Here is a 23716-nt window from a genome sequence, read left to right as displayed (position 1 = left end):
TCCAGGAACACCAGGAGGAAGAGTTTCCCCGAGGCTTCCTGAGAGATATTACTACAGGCATGTGTGACTCTGTAGTGGGGTCAACATTGGGAGTTGAGCAGGCATTCCAGCTAGAGGTGGTGGTCACTGGATATCAATGAACTGTCACTGAAAGTTGCACTACGGTGGAATTTTTTCAGTATTTGACTTGATTTATGAGTTTTTGGTTGCGCTAAACTATGCTTTTCATATTTTGTTTATTACGTATTGAGAATCACAAGTGGATAACACTCTAAGTGGTGTGGGCAGCAGTAATGTCAAGCCTATTGTTAGGGTCGGTTCACACTACAACGACTTGGGATCCGACTTGTCAGCCGCTTGACATTGGGAAATGCCTTATAGTCAATGAGAGCGTCTTAATGTACACTACTGAAGTCGCTCCGACTTCAAAAAAGGATCCTGTACTACTTCAATCCGACTTCTAGGCGACCTGTACCCATAGAATTCAATGGAAGTCGCCTCCAAGTCGGATCTCCATCTATATTGAAGCGACTTTACAGGAAAAGAAATTAGTTTACCCAGGCAAACCCCTCCCTCCCAGAGAGCTGATTATTCTGTGATTGGCCAAAGCCAAAGTCGCCTGTCCTGGAGGTGACTTGAAGTTGCGCTGTAAGTCGTGTTGAAGTCGCCTTGCAAAGTCGCGCTGAAGTCGTGTTGCCCCTGTGTGAATCGGCCTGTAGGCTATTATATTGATTATTTCGTTTTTATTAGGGTTGTCCCGATACCGATACTAGTATCGGTATCGGCACCGATACCGAGCATTTGCCCAAGTACTTGTACTCGGGCAAATGCTCCCGATGCTTCCCCGATACCTAAAAGTCAGCTGTGATCGGCGCATGGGGGAGATACAAGCTTCTCCCCCAGCGGCTTTCAGCTGCTTTAGTGACACAGCGGTGATCGCTCACCGCTGACTGTCACTGCATTATCCTCCATGCCCCCTCCTTTCCTCTGTGCTTCTTCGCTGTCCCCCTCCGTTCTTCTCTCCTTTTCTGTCCCCCTCCGCTGTCCCCTCCGTTCCTCTTTCCTCCTCTGTGCCTCTCCGCTGTCCCCTCCGTTCCTCTTTCCTTCCCTGTGTCTCTCCGCTGTCCCCCTCCGTTCCTCTTTCCTCCTCTGTGCCTCTCCGCTGTCCCCCTCCGTTCCTCTTTCCTCCTCTGTGCCTCTCCGCTGTCCCCCTCCGTTCCTCTTTCCTCCTCTGTGCCTCTCCGCTGTCCCCCTCCGTTCCTCTTTCCTTCCCTGTGCCTCTCCGCTGTCCCCTCCGTTCCCCCCTCCTTCTCTGTCCCCCTCCGTTCTCCCCCTCCGTTCTCTCCCTCCGTTCCGCCGTCCTCCTCCTCCTTCCTTTGTGAATAGACAGAGTCAGCTGACTCTGTCCATTCACATAACTGAAACATTGTAATCTCTTGTGATTACTATGTGTCAGTTTATGAATGGAGAGGAGCCGCTGTCTTCTCTCCATTCATTCTCAGTGCAGCTGAGGCTGCAGAGAAAGGGACTGGGGAATCTCTATCCTCTGTCTCTTTCTCTGTCTCAAGGGGGAGATATCAGAGGTCTGTTAAGACCCCTGATATCTCACCAAAGCCCCCCAACAGGGCTGATTAAAAAAAAAACAAAAACAAAAAAAACACATATTGCAATAAAGAATAAAAAAAAATTATTGTAAAAAATAAAAATTGTAAATTAAAAAAACAAAACACACACACACACACACACACACACACCGTTCACCCCCCCCCCCCCCCCCCCAAAAAAAAAAAAAAAAAAAAAAAGCACTGTTAAAAAAAAAAAAAAAAAAAAAAACACTGTCACGTGACATAAAAAAAAAGTATCGGTATTCGGTATCGGCGAGTACTTGAAAAAAAGTATCGGTACTTGTACTCGGTCCTGAAAAAGTGGTATCGGGACAACCCTAGTTTTTATATTCACAATCACATTGTTTATTGTGCTGTTTATATATATATATATATATATATATATATATATATATATATATATATATAAATATAAATTTTTTTATTTAATAATTTTTTTTTTCAATAGACAGGTACAGTCATGGCCAAAAATATTTTTTTTTCGGCCGATATTTGGCTTTTTTTTTAAATAAATCGGCATTGCCGATTATTATGCAAATTAGGCCGATTAACACTGACCACACCGTGCCCCATAGACCCACCAGTATTCCTCCTCCCTTCCCCACATCCATTGGCAGAGCAGCTTGACGCTTGCCAGAGCCACTGAGTGTGTGAAACTGACATATGTAACTGAATGCAGAGAGAGACCAGCTATCAAAATTGAGCATTGATGTCGGGGGTGGGCGGGACCCAGGACCCAGCAACTGGGATCTGAGCGGGTGGCTACGTGTATGTGGCCCCGCCCCTTCCTTAAGCAGCCCAATCATTGGCTGGTCTTTGGTAGGTGCTGGGTCCTGCCCACCCCAGGCCCCGTCCACCCCTGATATCGACGCTGAATTTTGAAGCTGGTCTCTCTCTGCATTCAGTTACATGTGTCAGTTTCACACACAGTTACACTATATTGGCTCAGTGTGAAACCTGCCAGTGCCAATCTGTGCCATCTGTCAGTGCCAACCAGTGCCACCTGCCAGTGATGATTAGTGCCAACCACTGCCACTTGCCAGTGCCAATTAGTGATGCTTGCCAGTGCCACCTGCCAGTGCCAATCAGTGTCATCTGTACTGAGGACATAGAGTGTGTGGTAGAGTGAGAAGAGCAAGCATGAGGGAGTGGAGTGGGAGTGGGTGAGATGAAGGGGGAAAAAAAGAAGAAATATCGGCTGCAAAAATTGGCATCATATATCAGCCATTGGCTGCCCCGATTTCTAAATCGGCCAGAGAAAACCCCATATAGGTCGACCTTTACTCATGTTCATTTCTTTTGTTTGTATTGAAATGACACCAAAAAATGCAAAATTCCAAAAATGGACTGGACAAAATGAATGGCACCCTCAATTTAATATTTGGTAGCACACCACTTGGAAAAAATAACTGAACTCAATTGCTTCCTGTAACATCTATACATTTCTTACACCTCTCTACTGGAAATTTGGACCTCTCTTCTTTTGCCAACTGCCCCAGGTCTCTCAGATTGGAAGAGTTCCTTTTCCCAACTGCTGTTTTGTGATCTCTCCACAGGTGCTCTATGGGATTTAGATCTGGACTCATTGTAGGCGAGTTCTGTACTCTTCAGCACTTTGTTTTTAACCATTTCTGGGTGCTTTTTGACGTGTGCTTATGGTCATTGCCATGCTGTAAGACCCATGACCTCTGACAGAGACCCAAATTTCTGACACTGGGCCCTACATTGCGCCCCAGAATTCTTTGGTTGTCTTCAGATTTCATAATGCCATGCACACAGTCAAGACATCCAGTGCCTTAAGCAGTAAAGCAACCCCAAAACTTTTGTGACCCTCCACCATGTTTGACTGTAGGGACTGTTTTTTTTTTATTTTTTTTTTTTGAAAGCCTAATTTCTTTTTCTGAAAACAGTAGAGGGCTTTACCAAAAAGCTGTAATTCTTGTTTCATCTGTCCACAGTACATTCTCCCAAAAGGATTTTGGCTTCATCAGGTAAGTTTTGACAAACTCTTTGATCAATTTTTCTCTTTCACCCATGTCCAGGGAGATCACCTACAGTGCCATCTGCTGTAAACTTCTTGACAATGTGGCGCACCCTGGACACAGGAACATTAAGATATCTGGAGATGGACTTGTAACCTTGAGATTGTCCATGCTTTTCCACAATTTTTATTCTAAAATCCTCAGACGATTCTTTGCTTCTCTTTCTCTTCTCCATGCTCCGTGTGGCACACAGACACTCAACAGAAAGGTTGAGTAAATTTTTCACATTTCGACTGGTTGCCGGTATGATTTCTATATTGTCAGCACCTGTTAATTGATACAGGTGAGTTTAAATACAAATTACAGGAGCATCACAAACTTGTAAGAAATAATTGCATTCAAATTTTGAGAAGGTGCCAATAATTTTGTCCAGTCCATTTTTGCAGTTTTGCGTGGAATTTGTCAGATTTGGCTTTTTGTTTCTCCAATTTTTTGTGTCGTACCAATACAAACCAAAGTAATAAACCTGAGAATGCCTAAACATTTGTAATTGCAACAATTTTCTCCCAATTTTATGGCTACAGTCACTGTCTGCCGTGATCTTGGAGCCTAGGAAGATAAAATCTGTCACTGTTTCCATTACTTCTCCTTCTATTTACCAAGGAGTGATGGGAGCGGTTGCCATGATCTTTAGTTTTCTTAAACTCTCCTCTTTCACCTTCATTAAGAGACTCTTTAGTTCTTCACTTTCTGCCATTAGTGTGGTATTAGTATGGTAATTAATACATTAACATAAGGCAAAAACAACAGTATGATCTCCAATACACGGTACTCCCATCATATCTAAATACTACCGGGGCTGGTCCATATAAAAAAAAAAACGAGGGGAGGTTTGAGGTGATTGTTATATCTCAAAGATCACGTTACAGTGGGCTACCAGGTACCCACCTGGTGCCCCGCTCAGGGGATTCTTGGTTAGTGGTCCATCGTCCACCACTTTCAATCCAGACAGCCTAATCCAGGTCGGGGCTCAGCTGATCTCAGTCAGCCATATAGTTTGGCAAGAAAGTATAATTGAACCAGTAAAAACAGGTTTTGCAGTATTGTTCTTTATGATTGGAAGATGCTAATATTTCTTCCATAGTGCAGATTTCCTGAAGTCACATCCCCTTGAGTGGTAGTTTCGTTTGATGCCAGAACAGGTGTATACAGGCCTTGGCTGGGTTAAGCATTTGGATCAAAGTGCCAGTTTTGTGCTTGCCATGTTTTATTCTTGCATTTGACTGTTGTTGAATCCATAGCAGGCTTACATTTGATTAGATGCCATGTTAACTCCAAGTTCCTTTTGTAAATTATGTGCAATATATTTTCTTTTATTTATCAACGCAGCCAAAGTGAGTTATATTGACATTTCCCACATCTGTGGTAAACCAGGGAACATATATAAAGCAGCAGTGAAAAGAGTGTTAGAAGCCTTCGGACATATTTTAATGAATATTTTTTTTTTTTGCTTTTGTTTTGTAGGCCACCACAAGATTTCACCTGGACTGAAACACCTCCTCAGAATTCTCCACTGCACAGCACTGCCAAAGTCTGCTAAATTAAATTGCCCTTTGTTGCAGGCAGCTATGCAAATCTCCAACATCACCGTACCACTTCATCACTCCCAACAGGAAAAAATAACTGAAATGTGTGCCAATGTACTGCCCAGAGTTCAGTAACCCAGAAATAAACCTTTGGTTGGATTTTTTTTTTTTTTTTTGTGAAATGCTAAGGAGTTAGTAGCCAGCTGAAAAGGAAACTGGAAAAAAACACTACTAAAACATATAATTAAAAAATGGTCAAACATGTATGCTACAAACTATCAGAGGCCAGTAAATGGCAGCATCTAATGTGTGCCGATGGTGTGGAAGGGAGCACGTTAAAATAGACAAGTCTGGGCATTCAGCTGACAAATAGACTTTACTGTGCACTGTGTGAACTGGGTCGTGAAATTAATTTACTTTTTTTCCCTTCATGTCTTTTACTCGCTCTCTTCTCACTTCCTTAGATGGTTTAAATGCCATTTAAATCATAACTTGGTGGTTGACTGGTTCTCGAAAGGAAAGAGGCATGCCTGATTTCTCTTACTTCATCCTTACAAATCATCGAATATATTTGTGGGGCCAGTAAAAGGGCTGTAAGCAAACAAAAAACTGAGTTAAAACAAGAAATGTTGGTTCTTAAACTACATTGACCTCCCAAAAGCTCTTTTCCAGGAACTTTTTATATCTTTGAAATTTTGTCAACTTGCTGGCAGTATAAGACTTTTGCACCAGTGTTCATAGTAGTAAAGCACTAGTGGCAGTGGAAAATGAATATGCTGGTTTATAATCAGTGTTTTAGAAAGTACAGGGGACACTCTAGCTAGCAGAAAAATCAGCTGCTTCAAACTAACATGGGAGAGTTATTACTTCTGCACTACTGGTTAATCAGATCTAGGAAGGGATGTTGTGTATGGGTGGTCCGCATTTCTGATCATTTGTCTTTAAAGAAAACCGTTGGCTGCATAACCAAAATAGGGTTAGCAATAGCTGTACTGTAGGGTTGTAACAGGCATTAAAAAAAATAAATAAAAAAAATAAAAAATAAAAATAATTATTTTTGCACAACTGGATATATCTTAAAGCCGTTCAGAAGAAAAAAAAAGTTGGCCTGGAAAATTTGCACAGTTCATGTGCCTTTTTTGCTTCTGCTTTTTATGCAAATATGTGTTGGCTGTAAGAACCTGCCAGAATGTGACACAATGTCAAATATATGTTAAAGCAGATGTGTTGTGCATTTGAAGGATATCGGTGTATGTACACGAAGCCTTAAAATACTTGAAACCTTTACAATCCTCTCCTTTGTGGGAACATGTCTGTGATCTTATTGAGCAGATCTAATGTCATCCTGGAACTGGAATCTCAGGCTGTGTAAACTATTGCATAGTAACTTGTTGGTAAAGTAAACCAGGCAAGCGGAAAGGAAACCGGACCAGTAACCATGACTTTCCAAAGGGAAACTAAACCACACAACCTTCATGGCAAGAATCCAGACTGCTGGGTAATTTTTTTAAGCTAGATCACCGTCATCATTTTGTACATGGATATCTGTTACTATGCATTAAGAGGACCTTTGTCAGAACTGACCTTTTAAAACACTGAAGGTCAGCTTTAACATTTAAAGAACTTTGATTATTTATTTATCTTTTTTTTTTTACATCTTAGAGGGTGTTAATCTAAAACTTTGTGACAGCATGCATGCATCCGTGGAGCATGGGCCTGTGCTTTGCAGCGATTCCAACATATTATGCCTCTCTTGGAAGGGTAGGGTTCCAAAAAGTGAAAAGGAAAAGCCAGTGTGTCGGAGACGTTACTATGAAGAAGGGTGGCTGGCTACAGGAAATGGAAGAGGAGTTGTTGGAGTAACATTTACGTTGAGTCATTGTCGGAGGGACAGAAATACACCTCAGAGGACCAACTTTAATCTACGGGGGCATAACAGTGAGGTAAGCGGCTCTTTTCTTTTTCTATTTTTTTTTTATTTTTTTACTTTTTGGTTTGGCTTACTGGCGTGTACCATGTAAAATGAGTGCTACAGAAATACCCCAATCCTGAACAAGTTGTTGTGCCTCTCTTGTCCTCCTATCTGTCCCCCATCCTCTCTCTCACTCTTTTTGTCTCCGCTCTCATCCTTCTATCTGTTTCTCTGTCCCCGCGTCCTCTCTCTCGTCCATCCTCTTTCTGTCTCCTCTCTCCCCTTCTATCTTTGTTTCTCTGTTCCCCGTCCTCTCTCTCGCTCATATTCTCCACCATTCCCCCTCTCCCTCTCTCATTTTGTCTCATCTCTCATCCTTTCTCTCCCCCTTTTTCTCTTTCTCGCTCTCTCAACATCCCCTCTTTGTTCATTTGAAAAAAAAAAATTTACATCCTGCTCCTTTGAATTTTCTTGTCACTATTTGAAAACGAATGTCTGTTTGTTTGTCAACACTAACAATTCTAAAATCAAACGTTTTTAAAACCATAAATTATGACCAAAATTTTAGTGGCTTATTAGAAGCACGCTGCTCTCTGGCATTTCTTGGGCTTACCCGTCTTGCCGGGGAGCCCAGCATCCTATCTGGCAGTGTCAAAATAAAACATTTCTAATAAGCGCCCCTGTCCCTCCCATGCTCACGCACAGAGGTGAACGCATATGTAGGTCATGAGTGCATATGTAAATAGAGTTCGTATCGCACATGTGAGATATCGCCGCAAACGTTCTAGCAAGAGCAATAATTCTAGCTCTAAACCCTTTTTGTAACTCTAAGCTGGTAACCTGTTAAAATGTTTAAAGCCTCGCCTATAGGGATTTTTTAGTATTTTGGTTTGTCGCCATTCCATGAGCGTGCACAATTTTAAAGCATGACATGTTGAGTATCATCTTCTATATTTTACCAAAAAAATAATATATTGTGGTTTTTTTTTTTTTTTTTTTTTTTGCATTAAAACTTATCAGTGTATTTTTTCCCCATAAAATTGTGTTTGAAAAATCACTGTGCAAATCCCGTGTGACATAAAAAATTGCACTGACCCCCATTTTATTCTCTAGGGTCTCTGCTAAAAAAATTATATTTATATAATGTTTGGGGGTTCTTAATAATTTTCTAGCAAAAAATACAAATTTTTACTTGTAAACGAAAAGTGTCAAAAATGCCTGGTCAAGTGGTAAAGCTCCCTCCATTGACCCCACCTCCCACTCGCTCTCATTCCCCCTTTCTTTCACCTTAACCACACCCTTTCACTCTCATCCGTTCTCTCTTGTTTTCACAATATATATTTATATACTGTATTTTTTTTTTTTGTCGCTTTGATGCTGTTCACGTTCTTCAGCTTGGGAAAAACAATATGGTTAGCAGGTTAACTTCCTGGCAGAAATATAATTAGAAAAAAAATAAAAATATTTTGACTGAATACAAGTATAAAAATAAGTTTAAAGTGGATGTAAGCCCGAATTTTTTTTTTTTTTTTTTTTTTTTTTTTTTTTTTTTATCATACTGTAGAGTATAAGATTTCCTATCATTTGAGCCCAGTCTTGCCACACAGAGTTAATCCATCTCTGAGCAATCCTCTTTTATTGTTCAGTGAGAAAAATCTTGACAGAGAAAAACTTTGTCAGATCCTCCCCCTTGCTGTGAGTGACAGGTGATTTACATCTTGTGCACTAGCCTAAGACACAGGCATTATTTTTTAATTCCCTCCCCCACTCCTTTCTTCAGCAGCTCTGCAAGGATTGGCTGTTCCACACCTCAGCATGATTTGGCATGCTGAAGTCATGTGGTTACTTTCCTGTCTTTTCAATGGATGTTAGAGATCATAGCAGAAGTTCAGTGTTAGAAATACACAGGAGAAAATGCATATTGACAAGGGGAGTGTAGAGGTGGGCGGGGAGTCTACTGACATCACGACTCCACCCACTGAGCTCCAGACAACAGACCAGCCCACAGAATATGCAGTTTTTCGGGTCTAATAACAGACAGAGGGGAGACATTTGACACGTAAAGATACATGCAGGAGGCATGTATATCCTTATAGATAACCCAAATGGCAGTAGTTTAGAAAGGATGAGATCCATGGGACTGAGGCCCAGAGTGTCCAGCCAAAGACCCCATAACTTCTCAAATCTGCCAGGGCATCCCCTATGCATCCCCTATGCTGATAAACTAGATGTGCTTAAACTAGATGTGCTTGCTTAAGCATTTCACCCATATATTTACCCATTCAACGTGGGTAGGTGGGTCATGGGACTTCCAGTGTACAAGGCTGAAGCAGGGCTCAAGTTCTCCACTTGCAGGTCATCCCAGGATCCCCAGAACGCATATTTTAGGGTCTACGACAATGCTGTGTGGAACACCCTATTAAAGGGGTTGTAAACCCTTGACATTCTAAGCATTAAGGTGAAAAACCTTCTTTACTGCAGCAGCACCCCCCGAGCCCCCCTTATACTTACCTGAGTCCCGAAATTCGCATTGACGGGAGCGAGCACATCAGCTCCGGCCGGTGTCTCATATCCTGATTGGATAGATAGCAGCGCAGCCATTGGCTCCTGTTGCTGTCAATCAAAGCCAATGACGTGGGGGGCGGGGCCGAGTCCTACATTCGGCATCTATGGATGCCGAATGCTGGACTCGGGCGCGCGCCCGCAAGGTAACCCCCCTGGAGAAAGCTTCTCCTAGGGGGTTATCTGATGCAGGGAGGAGCCGAGAGAGCCGCCGGGGCACCCCAGAAGAGGATGTGTGGGGCCACTCTGTGGAAAACGAACTGCACAGTGGAGGTAAGTATGACATGTATGTTATTTAAAAAAAACAAAAAAAAAACATGAAGCCTTACAATCACTTTAAGGGTGGTCACTATACCTCCAGTATGTGTGCAATTTTTGGCAGATCCATAATAAGTGTATTAGGTCGCAATAGTTCCTTTATACTTTATACATATGGGTTTAGGTAAAGCACCCATTTTAAATAGATTTGTTGGAGTGTAATAGGCCCGCAGTATAATATAGATCTACATAAGCCTTTTTGTGACATTTAGGGAACAGGCTTGAGTTGTCGCAAAGGCCTCTAAATTAGAGTTTAAATGTAGATTTCCCAATAGAATTTAAAATTAGTCTTTGCTAAAAAATGTTTTTTTTGTTATCTGTTATTTTTTCTGATGCTGTATGTTCTAATTCTCCTTTCAGCTTGCAGTATAAATTCCTATTTTACCTTCTATATAGCTTGCTTGTTTTTTGAAGATAGTTCACTAATACTGTGCTATATTTTTTTAAACCTATACCTTTGATCAAGACGCCACTTGTTTTTACTGTGAAATGAATGAACATGTACCTAAAGGCTTCCAGTGAATTCTTGCATACTTGATCCAAAACTGAGGGTGGGAGAAGGTTTGCAGCAAAAACATAATCCACAGCTATTTATGGCTTTTGCTCTTGATGGATTGAATTGCAATGAGGGGTTCCTGAGGTCTGAAAACTGTTTGAAATGTTTGAGAAATTATTATTGTACAATTGGGGAATTTGGTCATAGATTATATGTTTCAAGCCTTCAATTCCAATTCCTACAGTTTTGTTTCTGAAAGGAAAAGGTGTTTTGAAGCTTGAAAAGCGTATGTGAGTTTTTATTTTTTGCTTAACAAATTTTTGTAAATAAGTAATTTTGCTCCTTCACTGATGGGCGCTGATAGGCTGCACTGCTGGGGGGCTGATAGGCTGCACTGCTGGGGGGCTGATAGGCTGCACTGCTGGGGGGCTGATAGGCTGCACTGCTGGCGGGCTGATAGGCTGCACTGCTGGCGGGCTGATAGGCTGCACTGCTGGCGGGCTGATAGGCTGCACTGCTGGGGGGCTGATGGGCTGCACTGCTGGGGGGCTGATGGGCTGCGCTGCTGGGGGGCTGATGGGCTGCGCTGCTGGGGGGCTGATGGGCTGCGCTGCTGGGGGGCTGATGGGCTGCGCTGCTGGGGGGCTGATGGGCTGCGCTGCTGGGGGGCTGATGGGCTGCGCTGCTGGGGGGCTGATGGGCTGCGCTGCTGGGGGGCTGATGGGCTGAGTTTTGTTTCTGAAAGGAAAAGGTGTTTTGAAGCTTGAAAAGCGTATGTGAGTTTTTATTTTTTGCTTAACAAATTTTTGTAAATAAGTAATTTTGCTCCTTCACTGATGGGCGCTGATAGGCTGCACTGCTGGGGGGCTGATAGGCTGCACTGCTGGGGGGCTGATAGGCTGCACTGCTGGGGGGCTGATAGGCTGCACTGCTGGGGGGCTGATAGGCTGCACTGCTGGGGGGCTGATAGGCTGCACTGCTGGCGGGCTGATAGGCTGCACTGCTGGCGGGCTGATAGGCTGCGCTGCTGGCGGGCTGATAGGCTGCGCTGCTGGCGGGCTGATGGGCTGCGCTGCTGGCGGGCTGATGGGCTGCGCTGCTGGGGGGCTGATGGGCTGCGCTGCTGGGGGGCTGATGGGCTGCGCTGCTGGGGGGCTGATGGGCTGCGCTGCTGGGGGGCTGATGGGCTGCGCTGCTGGGGGGCTGATGGGCTGCGCTGCTGGGGGGCTGATGGGCTGCGCTGCTGGGGGGCTGATGGGCTGCGCTGCTGGGGGGCTGATGGGCTGCGCTGCTGGGGGGCTGATGGGCTGCGCTGCTGGAGGGCTGATGGGCTGCGCTGCTGGGGGGCTGATGGGCTGCACTGCTGGGGGGCTGATGGGCTGCACTGCTGGGGGGCTGATGGGCTGCACTGCTGGGGGGCTGAAGGGCTGCACTGCTGGGGGGCTGATGGGCTGCGCTGCTGGGGGGCTGATGGGCTGCGCTGCACTGCTGGGGGGCTGATGGGCTGCGCTGCACTGCTGGGGGGCTGATGGGCGGCACTGCTGGGCGGCACTGCTGGGCGGCACTGCTGGGCGGCACTGCTGGGCGGCACTGCTGGGCTGCACTGAGGGGCAGCCTTTATGGGCAGTGATAGGTTGAACTGATAAGTGGCACTGATGAGTCACTGACAGGCATCACTGGTGGGCATTACTGGTGGACATCACTGGGGGGCACTGGCAGGCATCGCTGATGGGGCTGCACTGTTAATCAATGCACTGATTACCAGCGCTGACCCCCCCCCCCCCCCGTCAGGAGAGCCACTTATCGGCTCTCCTCTACTCATGCCCTGTCAGCGCGACTAGAGGAATGCCGATAACCGGCACTTCCTATTTACACTGTGATCAGCTGTGATTGGACACAGCTGATCACTTGGTAAAGAGCCTACGTCATAGCATTAGTACAATCTCTGTAAACTTTGGCAGCTATTCCTTGACCCCACGCGGTGGGGACAGCCTATAATGTTGCTTTGGGCACTGGATCTTGTATGGGTGCTAATTTTGACATTTTTTTTCAACTTGTATACGAAGCCGCAGGGTGCTATATAGGTCCAGGACTGTTGTCCACCCCTATGGAACTCAGTCCCTGAAGACCCATTTGGGGCTATGCCCACCATGATGGGCAAAGCCTGGACTTTACATACAGTCCAACCTCATAGACAGGTAAGACGGGGTCACCCTGTATGCTTCTGACTGCTGCTATAAAAGACTGGGCCATATTTGACTTGTATTTATTATGGTGTATACAGTGCCTTGAAAAAGTATTCATACCCCTTGAAATTTTCCACAATTTGTCATGCTGCAACCAAAAACATAAATGTATATTTTATTGGAATTTTATGTGCTAGACCAACACAAAGTGGCATATAATTGTGAAGTGTAAGGAAAATGATAAATGGTTTTCAATTTTTTTCTTATTTTTTACAAATATGTGCATTTGTATTCAGCCTCCTTTACTCTGATACCTCTAACGGTAATCTAATCTAGTGGAACCAATTGTTTTCAGAAGTCACCTAATGATTAAATAGAGTCCACCTGTGTGTGATTTAATCTCCGTATAAATACAGCTGTTCTGTGAAGCCCTCAGAGGTTTGTTAGAAAACCTTAGTGAATAAACAGCATCATGAAGGCCAAGGAACACACCAGACAGTCAGGGATAAAGTTGTGGAGAAGTTTTAAAGTGGTTGTAAAGTGGTATTGTTTTCCTTCCACTTCACAATTATGTGCCACTTTGTGTTGGTCTATCACATAAAATCCCAATAAAATACATTTACGTTTTTGATTGTAACATGACAAAATGTGGAAAATTTCAAGGGTTATGAATACTTTTTCAAGGCACTTTTCAAATTTAGTGCTAAAACGCAAACACTCAGCTCATCCCATAGGTGGATGACCGGGTACTACATCAAACCACAGGTCACACATTTTACACCCACTTCCTCCTAGAGCCCCCATTAAGACGAATCGACGAGACCAGTGCATTACACATGGGTTTATGCATTCTCCTTCTAGACCAGGGGTAGGCAAACTTGGCCCTCCAACTGTGGTGAAACTACAAGTCCCATGAAGCATTGCAAGACCCTGACAATCACAGGCATGACTCCTCCTTGTACCAGTGTTGCCAACCCCCCTGAAGTGAAATTTACCAAATTTACAAATGGCACCAATTTTTTACTGGCAAAAACCCATGAAATTTGCTGGCCGGTGCATTTTTTACTGGCACTGCAAAAAAAAGTGCCTAAAATGCCTGTTTTCAGTGCTAAACAGTACAAATATCAATATTTAAATGATAAACATGTTGCTAGTGCTATTTGCAATGTGTTTAAGTTAAACATAAGTCAAGAACCATATTTCTCCATTTACATGGAACAGGAGGGGGTCAGAGGCTGCGTGGACATGGTACAGGGGGGTCAGAAGCTATGCGGTCAGAGGCTGTGTGGACACGGTACGGGGGTCAGAAGCTGGGTGGACACGGTACGGGGGTCAGAGGCTGCGTGGACACGGTACAGGGGTCAGAGGCTGCGTGGACACGGTACGGGGGTCAGAGGCTGCGTGGACACGGTACGGGGGTCAGAGGCTGCGTGGACACGGTACGGGGGTCAGAGGCTGCGTGGACACGGTACGGGGGTCAGAGGCTGCGTGGACACGGTACGGGGGTCAGAGGCTGCGTGGACACGGTACGGGAGTCAGAGGCTGCGTGGACACGGTACGGGGGTCAGAGGCTGCGTGGACACGGTACGGGGGTCAGAGGCTGCGTGGACACGGTACTGGGGTCAGAGGCTGCGTGGACACGGTACGGGGGTCAGAGGCTGCGTGGACACGGTACGGGGGTCAGAGGCTGCGTGGACACGGTACGGGGGTCAGAGGCTGCGTGGACACGGTACGGGGGTCAGAGGCTGCGTGGACAAGGTACGGGGGTCAGAGGCTGCGTGGACACGGTACGGGGTCGGTCAGAGGCTGCGTGGACACGGCACAGGGGGGATCAGAGGCTGCTTGGACACGGCACAGGGGGGGTCAGAGGCTGCTTGGACACGGCACGGGCGCATCAGAGGCTGCTTCAACATGGCACAGGGGGGGTCAGAAGCTGCTTGGACATGGCACAGGGGGGGTCAGAGGCTGCTTGGACATGGCACAGGGGGGGAAGTGAGAGGCTGCTTGGACATGGCACGAGGGGGGGGGGGGTCAGAGGCTGCATGCGTAGTAATGTTCTATTGAATGGCTCAGCTCTGCTCTAGCTGTCCTCTCCCTCCTCGACTCAGGCTGGTAAGCACGATTCATTCTGACTGACCTGGAGTGGAGAGTGTCAGGCCAGCACAGCGGCGTTCTGTTCAGCACTCCCGAGTCCCTCCGATCCAGGCAGAGACGGACAGACCTCCTCGACCACCTCCTCTTCCTCCTCCTCCTCCTCCTCCTCCTCCTCCTCTGCTGTCATTGTGGCGAGCCGCGAAATGAACAAGAAGGGAGCGCGGAGCCTGACATTCAAAAATGGCACCAGGCGGCGCCGTCACTTCACTGCGCATGCGCCCGCCCTTTCCGAGCATGTACGAGTTCTTCCAAGCTCGGCCGGCTTCAGAATGGCGCATGCACAATTGCGCTGTCGGCAGGCAGCAATCTTTTTTTACGGGCAAAGTTGCCTGTAGCGGACATTTACGGGTGGCCCGAAAACAGGGTGAAATTCACGGGCTGCCTGTAAAATAATGGACGGTTCGCAACACTGCCTTGTACCAGAGCAGGCGCCATCTCTGCACCTAATTCTAGCTCCATTTTAGGCACACAGTAAGCTATTTGACAAAAGCAGAATTCTTTGCATCTGTGTCACAATTCCTTGGACAAATAACCGCCTTAATACACCCATCTTTACACAGGGGCTCAAAAATGTCACGCCTTCCTCTACTCCCTTTTCTCTACCTGATTCGGATCTCAAAATGCCTTCCCCAAATGAGGTAAGCACAGAAGGCAAAGACTAGGACATTGAGGCAGCATTGGAGGAAGCTGCAGAAAATTGTTCCCCCCAGAATGTCACTATATTGTAGAGGGCACTTTATGCAACAAGTTTTCTAACATGGAATGACTCATTAGTGCCCTCTTAGCATTGTGCAGCTTAATTTTCCTTCATCTCACCATGTCTCTTTGGGTACAAAGAGACCTGCAAAATCTTTCAAAACATTCCCTGTTCATGCATAGATAGCATATGCAGTCTATAATGGGTGAATCACTCCAGACGGGATTTTTACTTTCCCCACCTCCACAGAATTTTTGCCGTTTGCTATCCAGTGGAAAAAGAGTGGTCTACGCCTGTGGTTGATCTTTGCCGTATTACCCTTGGACATGCATTTCACCATACCTATTGAAGATGATCCTTTTTTTTCAAATATTCTGTAGATAGAACATTTGAGATGTCCTTAAAGTCTCTTATTACTCGTGCAGGTCCAGTCCTGCAAGCAGCTTTCGATGCACTTTTTAGTTAAACTTCAACTAACTGGACTAGCCCAATGAAGAACCAACATGACCCTGTTTTCCAGGATTGTGCCTTTAAAGTGGTTGTAAACCACTTTAAAATATGAACAAAGCATATCCCTCTATAGTGTGCATTTGTCTCAGTTAAGAGCACTAAATGTGATTTCTGTCTGCTGCTTCCTTCTTACACCAAGAGAAAAAAAAACAGATGACAAGGGAGGGATCTCCAGCTGATTGACAGCCTCAGCTCTGTTCCTGTGTGCTGTTTGAAAAGGGGGGGGTGTCCCCTTCCCATTCCCCTACTTTCCCTCCTCTTCTTTCCCTCCCCTCCCCTCCAATCAGCTCTCAGGCCTCTCCTCACGGTGCTCTTCAGAGTAAAACTTCAGCTCTCTGCCCCCTTTTTCTCACAGCTCATACAGGGCTGTATAAATTCTGGACCTTAAATGGATGTAAAGAAGTGAAGACTGCATGTAGACAGGTAGAACTTATGTAGGAGGGTTTGTTTAATCTCTGTGTATCACTTGAGGCCAGTCACTTCACTGGCTATATGTAAGGGTTTACAACCACTTTAACAGCAATTATGGCAATTGCCCTAATTTCCATTCACATGTGCAGAATCTTGTGACTAAAAAGCCTGGATAGCTGAAGCTGCCTGTAAGAAGCACCACATACAAGAATGTTTAAGGTAGACATCTATTTGGAGAGGCACTTGACCAATTCATAAAAATTGCCCGAATAAAGAGTTTTACTCTTACAGTGCAAGATACGAAAACTCTACCTGCACCTAACCGCTCTACCCAGATTTTAGTACTTCTTTTCAGCACAAGGCTTGGGCCACTAAACACAGCAAGTCTTCCCCAAAGCCCTCTTCCTAATGCGGGGCCACCCTCACTCCTAACAGTGTGGAGATCTCTGTTACAGTTTTTGTCTTTCTCAGGGTCACCAATGTACCAGACCCCTGGATTCAGTTGGTGATTTCAGAGAAGTGCAAAAGAGAGTTCAAAACTATACCCCCACTGCTTTCTTCTCTGAAATCAACCAAAAACTGCCTAAGGCCAGTCAGATTTGCAGAATGCCCTAAACCACCTCTTGTCCCAGGGAATAGTTGAGCCAGTACCTTCACATGACAGGTTCAAAGGATTCATTCAAACCTGTTATGGTACCAAAGCTCAACAGGTGTATTCATCCTATTCTGGTCTGTTTAATCAAAAGTGATATTGTTTAAGATGGAACTTGGTTAGCTCCTGGCTACTTGGGTGTCCCTATCCACTCACCCACCACCATCTCCCCTGCACTTTCTGTTGCATGCTTCTATCCTAAAAAAAAAAATCCAGAAAGGATGGTGGGAGGCCCTCCATAATGGGCACAACAGGTGTGTAGAACCTGGAACTCCCATCACTAGGTTCCTAGGAAGAAAAATGAGAACTGTCAGGGTTATTTTAAAGTGGTGTTAAACCCAAAACCAAAAATGTGGTATATTGCAGCTTACCAGTTCTTGGATGTGGTGACTACATTAGTTTTCTTAGTTTTCTTTTCTTAGGCTCCCCCCCCCCCTCTGTTTTTACCTGATGATCTGGCCAGTAATGCACCTCTTGTGTTAGAGTGCCATTTCTATGGATGAAGGAACACAGGGAGCACCTTTGGACTGCAGCATTGTCAGTCTAGGGCACACGTGTCAAACACACGGGCTGTGGGTCGAATCCAGCCCACCAGGCCATTTCATGTGGCCCTCGCACTTGTCCTGCAGCTCTGACACCCCCTTGTCTCAGCAGTCGCCAGCAAAGAGATGGACAGAACTCCTCCATTAGATCCCACACTTCTCCGTGCAGCTGCAGAGAAGCTCGTCTCTGCCTTCCATCATTTCAGGAGTCAGCAGCAGAGAGGACTGGACTCTTACAGATCCTGTGCCTCTCTGTGTAGCTGCAGTCGGCTTGCCTTCTTCCTATACTGCATCCTGGTGCTATCTCTTCTCCAGTAAGCAATTCGCCTGGCCATCCACATGATTTAACAGAAGACGTGATTCATCAGACCAGGCCACCTTCTTCCATAGCTCAGCGGTCCATGTCTGATGCTCATTGTGGGTGCTTTTGGCTGTGGACACAGGTCAGCAAGGACACCCTTACTGGTCTGCTTTTACGCAGGCCCATTCACAAAAAATTGCGTTGCACTGTGTGTTCTGATACCATTCTATCAGAACCAGAATTAACTTTTTCAGCAATTTTAGCTACAGTAGTTCTTCTATTGGATCTGACTACATGGGCCAGCCTTCGCTCCCCACAAGCAGTAGTGAGCCTTGGCCACTTATGAGCCTTTTGCCTGTCTGTCGATTTTCCTTCTGTGGACCAATTTTGGTATGTCCTGACCACCACAGGAAAAAGTAATACATCACCAGGTACCAACAAATATGTTGAATACAGTGGATGACATTTACTTTTACTGCTTGAACATCATTGAGCACAATTTCAATTAGAATTTTAATGATCACAAACCTGCGAAAATGTCACACTGCATTTTTTTATTTTTTCCCAAGTAAACCCAAATTAATCTTTTCCTAATGATACTAATGACACAAACAATTTTCAATAATGGTAGAAAACTTTTTGTTTTGATATCTCATTGATTGCTTCTTTAATTATTAATAGAACATGTACACAAACTAGGCTGTTTTTATAGCTGAAAATTGCAGGCAGTACAATTTGGAAAGCTGGAGCAAAGAATGGGAGTTGGGGTGTAAGAGAAATGCTCTAGGAAGTTTATTGAAGTTTTTAGGTCATGTCTCCTAGGCCTAAAGTCTGGAACAAGTTAAAGTACACCTGTAATGAGAAAAATATATAGGCATTTTATTTTTAATCACTGAAATTGCCACTTGCCTGGCTGTCTCTCTGATGCTTTGTCTTTGATGATTTCTGAGTAAATGACCCAAAAGAAGCATAGAAATAAGGAATTCTGACACGATGTGCTGCTTGTTTGTTCTAGGCCAGAAGTTGCAAAGCTGAAATATTTGCTATGCATTTTTTGAGCAGCGTATGTTTACCTTAAGATAATTTTGATATGACTTCCCGTTCACACCATAATGCATGCATTTTCATGTGTTGAGGCACATTGTGTTAAGCTACCCAGTTATTTTGTATGAGTGGACAATGTGCCTCAATATTAGGTCTTGTACAGTTTTTTTTCTTTTTCAACACAGCACACAGAACATGTGCAATCATGTGCTCTGGTATTCTATGGTGCATTGGATATGTACATTGTGATGCAGTTAAAGCCCCATACACATGGGCTGAATATTGGCCAAAATCAGCTGTTACAGTAGAAACCGGCCAATTTTTGGTCCATGTGTACAGCTGCTTGTCCGACTGAGATGATCTTACGATTGGCTTCTGTCAAACGGGCATGCTGGAAAACCAGCAGCTGATCGGCATCTGAAAAGCACTCTCAGCCAATGGCTGCAAGTGCTAGCCAGTTTGTTCTGGTGTGGGGGGGCTCTGTCAGAACACAATAGGACGGCTGGGAGATCGCTGTACTAACATTGCATAGATAGTATACAGTCCTGGCCAAAAGTTTTAAAATTGACACAAATTATTGTTTTTCACTAAGTCTGCTGCCTCCGTTTTTATGCTGGCAATTTGCATGTACTCCAGAATGTTATGAAGAGTGATCAGATGAATTGCAATTAATTGCAAAGTCCCTCTTAGCCATTTAAATTAACTTCCCAAAAAACAAAAAAAAAACAAAATTCCACTGCTTTTCAGCCCTGCCACAAAAGAACCAGCTGACATAATGGCCGTAAACTCTCTCGTTAACACAGGTGTCCCTGTTGACGAGGACAAGGCTGGAAATCACTCTGTTAAGTGGGGTACACACTATAAGAAAATCGGGCGAACGTTTGTCCGATTTTTCTCAATGTTTCACAGCAAATCGTAACCGATAAAAGAAAATTCTTACGAATATTCTCATACGACAAAGGCTTTTTTTTTTGTTGTTAATTGTTTCTGATCATGTGCGCAGTCTTGTCTGATTTTTCTTGTACGAGTACTCATTAACCACTTCAGCCCTGGAAGGATTTACCCCCTTCCTGACCAGAGCACTTTTTACAATTTGGCACTGCGTCGCTTTAACTGCTAATTGCGCGGTCATGCAATGCTGTACCCAAACGAAATTTGCGTTCTTTACTTCCCACAAATAGAGCTTTCTTTTGATGGTATTTGATCACCTCAGCGGTTTTAATTTTTTGCGCTATAAACGGAAAAAGACCGAAAATTTTGAAAAAAAAATGATATTTTCTATTTTTTGTTATAAAAAAAATCCAATAAACTCAATTTTAGTCATACATTTAGGCCAAAATGAATTCGGCCACATGTCTTTGATAAAAAAAATGTCAATAAGCGTATATTTATTGGTTTGCGCAAAAGTTATAGCGTCTACAAGCTAGGGTACATTTTCTGGAATTTACACAGCTTTTTTTTTTTTTTTTTTCTTTCTTAATTCCATACTTCTTTATTATAAACATTTCAACATTACAAACCAAAATATATTATTGGATATAGTACTTATCACTTATACAGTTTGTACATAAATTCCTTATTTCGAATATCATACATATGGTCTATCCACAGCAAATTCTGAAATTTTTCTATCTTTTTTTTTACATATATTCTCCAATCAATATAACAAGTATTTAACCACAAATAATAACAACATACAACAAAACATCACACACAAAAAAAACAAACAAAAAAAAAAAATTCCCCAGCACAAGCAACTTGGATGACTGTTCCATTTCCTGTATCTTTATACAGACAGGTTTCTATGAACAAGGCCGCGCGGACTGACTTTTTGTCCAGATGTCGTAGTTTTGAGGAGGGTGAAAAAACGGGCAGAATGTTATCCGTAATTGCGAAGTCCCAGGAAAACACCAAATTTATTTCAGCCATTCGTACAATAGGGGGAGATATTTCTCAAGATCAGAATGTAATCCTGGGATCTTTTGTCTCTTTCTATAGTAACCTATATCAAAATAAAACTAAACACTCCAAGATAAGAATTAAGGAATTCCTAGATCCACTAAAACTCCCCTCCTTATCGGTAAATTCTAAAGAGGAAATTGATGCCCCCCTGACCTTAGAGGAACTGGTCAGGGCAGTATCAGAAAGCCCAAATGATAAGGCGCCGGGTATTGACGGCCTACCTTCAGAGGTATGTAAACATTATGGAGAGGCGTTGCTTCCGGAACTACTGAAGGTTCTCAATCATGCCTTGGAATTATTTAAGCTTCCAGATTCTATGAAGGATGCCTGTATCATTGTATTGCCAAAAACTGGAAAGGACCCTTTGGCCCCGGAATCTTACCGCCCGAAATCATTGCTGAACTCGGACGCTAAGATTGTAGCCAGGGTCCTTGCCACAAGACTAAATAGACATATTCAGGGATTGATTCACCAAGACCAGTGTGGCTTTATCCCTACAAGATCTACAGCAACCAACTTGAGAAGGCTATATTTAAACATGCAATTACCATCTGATAACCCTGGGAGCAGTGCGATTTTGTCACTCGATGCGGCGAAAGCTTTCGACAGCGTCGAGTGGACATACCTGTGGGAAGTGATGGGTGCGTTTGGCCTCGGGAAAAGATTCATATGGTTGATTAAAATGCTGTATTCTACCCCAAGGGCCTGTATGCAAATAAATGGTATGGTATCCGAATCTTTTTCATTATACAGAGGAACAAGACAGGGATGTCCCCTGTCTCCCCTGCTATTTGCAATGGCCATTGAACCCCTGGCTGAAGCCATCCGACAATCAGAATCAATCTGCGGATTTATTAGAGGAACGAGGATTGAAAAAATCTCTCTATATGCAGATGATGCTCTGCTATTTCTTGGGGACACGGATAAATCTTTAAGATCTTTATTGGCACTTATACAAAATTTTGGCATGCTTTCGGGATATATGATTAACTGGGATAAATCTGTTTTGCTCCCTTTAGACAACCCTAGCTTGTCCATGCTAAGAGAAGCTCCTCAGGTTAAAATTGTTTCTTCATTTAAATAATTGGGAATAATGATACATTCCAAGGTAGAAAATTATTTGGCAGATAACTTATCTCCTATTCTTACTAAATTCCAGCATAACAGTACGGCATGGACTAAGTTGCCATTATTGGTGGTGGGTCGAGCAAACCTTATAAAAATGATCTGGGCCCCTCAATTATTATATATTTTTCATAACTCACCGATATGGATACCTCTCAAATGGTTCAAAAAGATTGAATCAGTTTTTCGAAGGTTATTATGGAAGGGAAAAAATCCCAGGATTAGGTTATCAATTCTCCAGAGAGAAAGGGATGAGGTGCTAAAATGGCAGGGCAGTACAAACCACCCCCCAAATGACCCCATTTTGGAAAGTAGACACCCCAAGGAAATTGCTGAGAGGCATGTTGAGCCCATTGAATATTAATTTTTTTTGTCCCAAGTGATTGAATAATGGAAAAAAAAAAAAATTACAAAAAGTTGTCACTAATTTATATATTGCTCACACAGGCCATGGGCATATGTGGAATTGCACGCCAAAATACATTTAGCTGCTTCTCCTGAGTATGGGGATACCACATGTGTGGGACTTTTTGGGAACCTAGCCGCGTATGGGGCCCCGAAAACCAATCACCGCCTTCAGGATTTCTAAGGGTGTAAATTTTTGATTTCACTCTCCCCCCCCCAAATGACCCCATTTTGGAAAGTAGACACCCCAAGCTATTTGCTGAGAGGCATGGTGAGTATTTTGCAGCTCTCATTTGTTTTTGAAAATGAAGAAAGACAAGAAAAAACATTTTTTTTTTTTTTTTTTTAATTTTCAAAACTTTGTGACAAAAAGTGAGGTCTGCAAAGTACTCACTATACCTCTCAGCAAATAGCTTGGGTGTCTACTTTTCAAAATAGGGTCATTTGGGGGGGTTTTGTGCCACCTGGGCATTCCATGGCCTCCGAAACTGTGATAGGCAGTGAAGAGTGAAATCAAAAATTTACGCCCTTAGAAAGCCTGAAGGTGGTGCTTGGTTTTTGGGGTCCCGTACGCGGCTAGGCTCCCAAAAAGTCTCACACATGTGGTATCCCTGTACTCAGGAGAAGCAACAGAATGTATTTTGGGGTGTAATTTCACATATTCCCATGGCATGTTTGAGCAATATATCATTTAGTTGACAACTTTGTGCAAAAAAAAAAAAAATTGTCTCTTTCCCGCAACTTGTGTCACAATATAAAATATTCCATGGACTCGACATGCCTCTCAGCAAATAGCTTGGGGTGTCTACTTTCCAAAATCGGGTCATTTGGGGGGGGTTTAAACTGTCCTGGCATTTTATGCTTAACATTTAGAAGCTTATGTCGCACATCACCCACTCTTCTAACCACTTGAAGACAAAGCCCTTTCTGACACTTTTTGTTTACATGAAAACATTTTTTTTTTTTTTGCAAGAAAATTACTTTGAACCCCCAAACATTATATATTTTTTTTAAGCAAATGCCCTACAGATTAAAATGGTGGGTGTTTCATTTTTTTTTTTTCAAACGCATTTTTTGGGGAAAAAACACACTTTTTTAAATTTTAATGCACTAAAACACACTATATTGCCCAAATGTTTGATGAAATAAAAAGATGATCTTAGGCCGAGTACATGGATACCAAACATGACATGCTTTAAAATTGCGCACAAATGTGCAGTGGCAACAAAATAAATACATTTTTAAA

General features: G+C 43.8%; 1 protein-coding gene across 1 annotated transcript in view; it reads left to right on the top strand.

The window, feature by feature from the left end:
- TULP4 (TUB like protein 4) overlaps positions 1–23716 on the top strand; it is a 276431-nt gene that overhangs the window by 61565 nt on the left and 191150 nt on the right. The window contains exon 2 of the mRNA XM_073627891.1: positions 5132–7136. Coding sequence (XP_073483992.1) covers positions 6885–7136 — 252 coding nt within the window. The 5' untranslated portion in view covers positions 5132–6884. The remainder of the gene's footprint in view (positions 1–5131; positions 7137–23716) is intronic.

This window comes from Aquarana catesbeiana, linkage group LG04, assembly GCF_042186555.1.
Source record: "Aquarana catesbeiana isolate 2022-GZ linkage group LG04, ASM4218655v1, whole genome shotgun sequence".
Classification (NCBI taxonomy): Eukaryota; Metazoa; Chordata; class Amphibia; order Anura; family Ranidae; genus Aquarana; species Aquarana catesbeiana.
This window is presented reverse-complemented; position numbering and strand designations above follow the sequence as displayed.